This window comes from Mandrillus leucophaeus, unplaced genomic scaffold (assembly GCF_000951045.1).
Source record: "Mandrillus leucophaeus isolate KB7577 unplaced genomic scaffold, Mleu.le_1.0 Scaffold37, whole genome shotgun sequence".
Taxonomy (NCBI): Eukaryota; Metazoa; Chordata; class Mammalia; order Primates; family Cercopithecidae; genus Mandrillus; species Mandrillus leucophaeus.
In genome coordinates this window covers 2,248,132-2,254,850 of record NW_012103920.1, presented here as the reverse complement: position 1 = coordinate 2,254,850, position 6,719 = coordinate 2,248,132, and the positions used below count along the sequence as shown (strand labels likewise).

General features: G+C 47.0%; 1 protein-coding gene across 4 annotated transcripts in view; it reads right to left on the bottom strand.

The window, feature by feature from the left end:
* The window catches only part of LOC105546791 (chromosome unknown open reading frame, human C16orf46), a 32,711-nt gene that overhangs the window by 12,956 nt on the left and 13,036 nt on the right, over window positions 1–6,719 (bottom strand). For 2 of the 4 annotated variants that reach the window (XM_011990073.1, XM_011990072.1), the window contains 2 exons: window positions 3,949–4,196; window positions 907–2,039 (listed from right to left, as the gene is read on the bottom strand). In XM_011990073.1, coding sequence (XP_011845463.1) covers window positions 1,077–2,039; window positions 3,949–4,158 — 1,173 coding nt within the window. In that variant the 5' untranslated portion in view covers window positions 4,159–4,196 and the 3' untranslated portion in view covers window positions 907–1,076. Of the gene's footprint in view, window positions 1–900; window positions 2,040–3,948; window positions 4,197–6,719 lie in introns of those variants that run through there. The other 2 variants (XM_011990074.1, XM_011990071.1) reach the window with 2 other exon arrangements.

Here is a 6,719-nt window from a genome sequence, read left to right as displayed (position 1 = left end):
GCCCCAAAAAGTAATTATTCTTAACCTGCTTCCCAGGCTGGATTTTGTAGCACTGTGGCTAAAACTTCCAGACACAGAGATTAATATGAGGGTGCAATCTGAGGATATAGCAATCTGAACATGCAGGAAACGACAGACAGTGTATATGCATGGAAACAATCTGAGGGCGTGACACCCTGGACACACAGGGTCTCTGATGCCTCGAACATCCTGGACACAAGCTGGAGTTTCCTTTTCCTTTTTTTGAGGTGGAGTTTCGCTCTTATTGCCCAGGCTGGAGTACAATGACACAATCTCGACTCACCGCAACCTCTGCCTCCCGGGTTCAAGCGATTCTCCTGCTTCAGCCTCCTGAGTAGCTGGGATTACAGGCATGCGCCACCACGCCCGGCTAATTTTGTATTATTTTAGTAGAGACGGGGTTTCTCCACGTTGGTTAGACTGGTCTCGAACTCCCAACCTCAGGTGATCCACCCGCCTTGGCCTCTCAAAGTGCTGGGATTACAGGCGTGAGCCACCGCACCCGGCCTGGAGTTTTCTATTAAAGCAATTCTTTAGATCTTTGTTGCAAGAGCAAATGAGGCAGCAGATAGCTACCTGCTTCGTTCAAAAGATCAGGAGGCAGTTTGGTCTAAACCAGTCCAGTATACTTAGTTTGAGGCACGGGGGTGGGGCCGAAAGGGCACCTGCCAGACAGCTCTGGGCTGGCCTGGGGCCAGCATGGAGGGAAGGAGGCCCTTTGGATTCCCCACCTTCTGTGTGGCTTCTGCTGGGTGTGGACATAAGGCAGGCAGAGGCCAGGGCTGGCATGATCAATTGGCATTTTGTGAATGGCTAAGTAGCAGAAGCAGGTAACACATGAATATGGTGTTTTAGAGAATAAATCCCAACCCATTCACAGAGGTTCAGTTTTCTTCGGTTGTACTACAAAAAAAAAAGGAGGAAAAGAAGAGGAAAAACAGACTGACGGAGAGAGAAAGAAAGAATCGGGGGTGGGTGAGAAGTGAGAGAGAAGAAAGAGAAAGGATGGCTGCATCTCACGCAGCGCTTATTCCCAGGGGTTCTCCCGTGACCGCTCAGAGGATCCTGTGGGTAGAGACCGGAATGACAACTCTGCTCACTGTGAGGGATGGCAAGAGAGGTCTTGTGAACACTTTGGTCTCCAGCATCTGGGGCCTGTTTTCCTGCTTGGCCTTTTGGGTGATCACAGGAGGTCTTGGATCCTTGGCTTGGAATTTGGATTTGTAGTTTTGCACTCCCCGTTTCTGCAGAAGCTGCAAGGCAGCAAGATAGCGAACGTTACTGGAGTCTGAAGGGCACGCCAGGTTTTTCTCAGACAGGAGGGACCAGTGCAGGCAGCACTGCTCCGGATCGGCCAGCAGGGATGTCCGGGCCGCTGGGGAAGGGGAGGATGGCGTGTCGTTGACCACAGTGTGTTTGGCCAGCTCACTGGGTCTCTTTTCACCTTTCCCATCTGCTGTTTTCAAGCCATATGCACAAGCCAGACACCCATCCTTTTCTACACTCAGCACCTTCTCTTCTGACTGCAAGAAAGAGTTCTTACTCTTCTTACCCAGAACATCCAAGGCATTTGAAAGTGAAGCCTTCAGGGGTGGCAGAACTAGGAGGGCCCTGGAAGTCAGGGGGCCTGGGATGGACAGCCCTCTGTGGGCCCCTCCACTGGGGTTCCGAAGGGCCTTGCCCCTACTACTGTCCGGGATGGCCCAGTCTTCGGTGCACCAAATAAACTCCTTGATTTGCAGACTTTTTTTCTCTGTTCGAAAGTAGGTGGGAAAGCAGATGTTGCTAATCGCCCTGGAAGCGGTGCTGGGGCCCTGGGGGGCTGCCTGAGTCTGGGAGGGGCTGCTCTGATCCTTCTCTGGGCCCCCCTCCGTAGGAGGCTTGGTCTCGAGGCTCCTGTGGGCCAGGTTAAGACACACCAAGCAGTCACTGCAGGCACCTTCCCCTACCCTCGCCTTTTTTGGTAACTTCCTCGGCCAGATGCAGGCAGCTGGAGAAGTCCTTCCCCACCCTTGGACCTGCAAATAAAGCATCATGTTACTCCCCCAGCCGAGGGGCCCAAACTGTCCCTGCTCCAATTTTGGCCACATTCCTATTTTGGCAGTCTTACGTGAAACAATATTCTTATTTTTATTTATTTTTTTACTACCCCTTCCCCTACCAATAACTTTCTTAAAATTCATTCACTTAAAAAAAAATTCTTCAAAGTTTCAAAGCATGAAAAAAAAGTGTAATATCTACTTTCATCCCTACAAAGTAATAACAGTATTTGTAATAGGATTTGTTAATCCTAAATACTAGCAATGGCATTTGTTAATACGAAAACACTAAGCAATAGCGTTTGTAAATGGCCACTTTGAGGTGCTGACTATATTTCTTTTCAAATGCACATTTAAATTCGAAGCTATTAAAATAAAACGAAAACCGCTCATAGTTGGCCCACCAACAAGGATTTCGAGCACCGCCAGTCTCTGCTTCCCATACCTGGGGAACACTGTTGCTTGGAGAGGCTGGAGGGAGACCCGGGAGCAGAGGCAAGTCCTGGAACGCAGAGGAGCCCTGCATACCCAGGGACACCTACTCCCCATCCACGCCCAGAGTCCTCTGGCTGATCTTGCCACAGAGATCACGGTTAAAATAGGGTTGCGGCCGGGCGCGGTGGCTCAAGCCTATAATCCCAGCACTTTGGGAGGCTGAGACGGGCGGATCACAAGGTCAGGAGATCAAGACCATCCTGGCTAACACGGTGAAACCCTGTCTCTATTAAAAAATACAAAAAACTAGCCGGGCGAGGTGGCGGGCACCTATAGTCCCAGCTACTCGGGAGGCTGAGCCAGGAGAATGGCGTGAATCCAGGAGGCGGAGCTTGCAGTGAGCTGAGATCCGGCCACTGTACTCCAGCCTGGGCGACAGAGCAAGACTCCATCTCAAAAAAAAAATAGGGTTGCCAAATAAAAACACAGGATCACATTTTGGACATACTTATACTGATAAATGAGGTGTTATCTAGTAATCCTATGTTTAATCACTGGATTAGACCAAGTTTTCTTATAGTTTTATGCCCTTTTTTTTTTTTTTTTTTTAGTTTTCTTATAGTTTTAAACATAGGATTCTATTATTGATTCTAAGAATTGTTTAAGAGCAAGCCTGCAGACCAGGTGCAGTGGCTCAGGCCTGTAATCCCTGCACTTTGGGAGGCTCAGGTGGGCAGATCACCTACGGTCAAGAGTTCAACACTAGCCTGGCCGATATGGTGAAATCCCGTCTCTACTAAAAATACAAAAATTAGCTGGGCATGGTGGGCACCTAAAATCCCAGCTACTCAGGGGGCTGAGGCAGGAGAATCACTTGAACTCAGGAGGCGGAGCTTGCAGTGAGCCAAGATCGCGCCACTGCACTCCAGCCTGGATGACAGTGAAACTCTATCTCGTCGCGGGGGGGAAAAGAAAAGCCTGCAGAGTTCTGAGTAGGAACCATTAGGATAGAACCTCAGTTCTCTCAGGGAGTTCAGCATAGCCATTAAGAAGTCAGGGTTCTAGAGTTCAGGAGAACTAGATTCAAGCCCTGCCTTGGCCACTTACTGGCCGGGTGATCTCGAGCATGTTACTTTGTCTTCCAGGTGACTCAGTATACTTATCCACAAAGCGAGGCTGGGAATAATATTTGCCTCATATGGCTATTGAGAGGTTAGATGAATTAATGTATCCAAAGCACTTAGTACTGTCCTGTCCACATACTAAGTGGTCATAAATACACACAGTAGGTGCTGCTATTATCATCAGTAATATTTTACCTCGATTCCAGGGTTTCTACATGTCATTGATTCTACATTTTTTGGTAATATTAACTGTTTTTGGAAAAAAGAGGCTTGCACCAAAACACTGATGTGCAAGAGATAGAAAAGCTGTGACTCAGAAAGATACTCACTGCCTCTTCCCATCCCGTTCCAATGATAAATTCTTCGGCTTTTTCATCTTGTTCAAGCGTAATGTCACTGATATCGAGAAGACAATAAACATGATTCTTTTCACTTCTTCCATCTGGACAAGTACAGGTTGGTTCTGTTTCTTCTGTGCTTTGAATTTCATTATTTTCACCATTTTCTAAGTCAGTCTCATTTTTCTGACAGAGATCCATTACTGCGACGGTTGCTTAAAGTTTATAACATCTTCTTGCTGTTTGAAAACATGAATGGAACTTCGTTTTTAATATTAATTTTTTTTTTAAAAAAGCAATTCAATACTCAGGTGAAATATCTTCAAGACACATTCAGGAATACGGCCAGCTGCGGTGGCTCATGCCTGTAATTCCAGGAATTACTTTGGGAAGCCAAAGCAGGCAGATCACTTGAGGTCAGGAGTTTGTGACCAGTCTGGCCAACATGGTGAAACCCCATTTCTACTAAAAATATGGCGGGCGCCTGTAATCCCAGCTACTAGGGAGGCTGAGGCAGGAGAATCACTTGAACCCAGGAGGCAGAGATTGCAGCGAGCTGACATCGGGCCACTGAACTCCAGCCTGGGTTAAGAGAGTGAGATTCCCTAAAAAAAAACAAAAAAGGAAGGGAGGGAGGGAGGGAGGGAGGGAGGAAGGAAAGAAGGAAAGAAAGAAAGGAAACAAAGAAAGAAGGAAGGAAAGAAGGAAGGAAAGAAGGAAGGTAGGTAGGTTGGTTCAGGAAGAGACTGAGAACAAATATTACAAAACCATCCACTGCCAACCACTGGCACTATGAAAGATAAGGTAGCCAGGAGCAATGGCTCACACTTGTATTCTCAGCACTTTGGAAGGCTAAGCCTGGTGGATCACCAGAGGTCAGGAGTTTGAGGACAGCCTGGCCAGCATGGCGAAACCCCATCTCTACTAAAAATACAAAATTAGCTGGGTGTGGTGGTGCGAACCTGTAATCCCAGCTACTCAGGGGGCTGAGGCAGGAGAATCACTTGAATCTGGGAGGCGGAGGTTGCAGTGAGCTGAGATCGTGCTATTGCACTCCAGCCTGGGCAACAGAGCAAGACTCTGTCTCAAAAAGAAGAAGATATGAAGAGACATAGGGAGAAGATGGCCATCTATAAGCCAAAGACAGCAGCCTGGAGCAGAGCCTCCTCTCACAGCCCTCAGAAGGAACAAACCCCGCCAACGCTTTGATTTTGGACTTTGTGAATCCAGACCTATGAGGTAATACATTTCTGTTGCTTAAGCCACTCAGTCTGTAGTACATTGTCATGATGCCCCTAGCAAAGTAAAATACTAGGTGATGGCGATAATGATGGCGATAACCCTATCTACCAGTAATGGATGTTCTTCTGGAAAATGCACTTGGCATTTAGAATCTAGACAAAGGGTCTGCAAAGTTGTAAACCTGATCAGAACCAAAGAGCTGAACAGTTCCAGGCCTATTTATTGGCTGTGTCTCTGGAGCAATGACTTACTTTTCTGGGTCTGTTTGCCCATCTATAAAAAGGGCAAAAGTGGCTGGGCGCAGTGGCTCATGCCTGTAATCCCAGCACTTTGGGAGGCTGAGCTGGGCAGATCATTTGAGGTTAGGTGTTTGAGACCAGCCTGACCAACATGTGAAACCCTGTCTCTACTAAAAATACAAAAAAGTTAGCCAGGTGTGGTGGTGCACACCTGTAGCCCTGGCTACTCAGGAGGCTGCGGCAGGAGAAATGCTTGAACTTGGGAAGCAGAGGTTGCAGTGAGCCGAGATTGCGCCAGTGCACTCCAGCCTGGGCGACAAAGTAAGAATCTATCTCAAAAAGAAAAAAAAAAGGGGCAAAAGCATAATACCTTCCTACAGATAGGGGCTCCTCCTGTGGACCCCACAGGCTGCAGAAATTAACTGGAATACGTGAGCAGTGACCACCAACGCTCTGGTTTGAGTGCTGATAAGCACCCATTGTCTTCTCAAGAAGTTCCTTGCTTGTGCTGAGAGAGAAGCCACAGGGGACACCCACTCCTTGCTTTCTCTCAGCCAAACATGACCCATGCCAGAAAACTAGTTTTTTTCTTTTTCTGTTTAGGAAGAGATCAGTACTTCTTATAACAAGTCTGTTTAATTACCATTTTGACTTTTTCACATAGGCTTACAGTAGTTTTTTTGGTTTTTTGTTTTGTTTTGTTTTGTTTCTTTGAGACAGAGTCTCACTCTGTTTCCCATGCTGGAGTGCAGTGGTGTGATTTTAGCTCACTGACAAAATGTACAGGAGTAAATTTTGTATAATTTTAGGTTGGAAGTTGTACCTCCGCCTCTCAGGTTCAAGCAATTCTCCTGCCTCAGCCTCCCGAGTAGCTGGAATTACAGGTGTGAGTCACCGTGCCTGGCCAACACTACATTTTTATAAGCACTTTACTTATGTTATGACGGTTCATGAGGAACTGTATGGATTCCTTGTGACTCAAAGCTAAGAATCATCCCTGAGTCAATTAACACAGTATTATTAGTCAAAAGGTCAGATTACTGCATACCAGATCACCAGATGCACCTTCAGAACCCTGGTGTACTTCGGGCAGAATCAAGACGCTCCGCTACTAAAAGAGAATGCTGGTGGTCTTTTCCTAATTAAAAAGAAATTCAGTTAGTGGATAGAAAAGCTGTATTTTAAGTTTCCCTTCTCGAAACTTACTACCAAGTTGTTGTCTGTCTCCCTCCGGTCGCCCAGGCTGGAGTGCAGTGGTGTGATCTCAACTCACTGCAACCT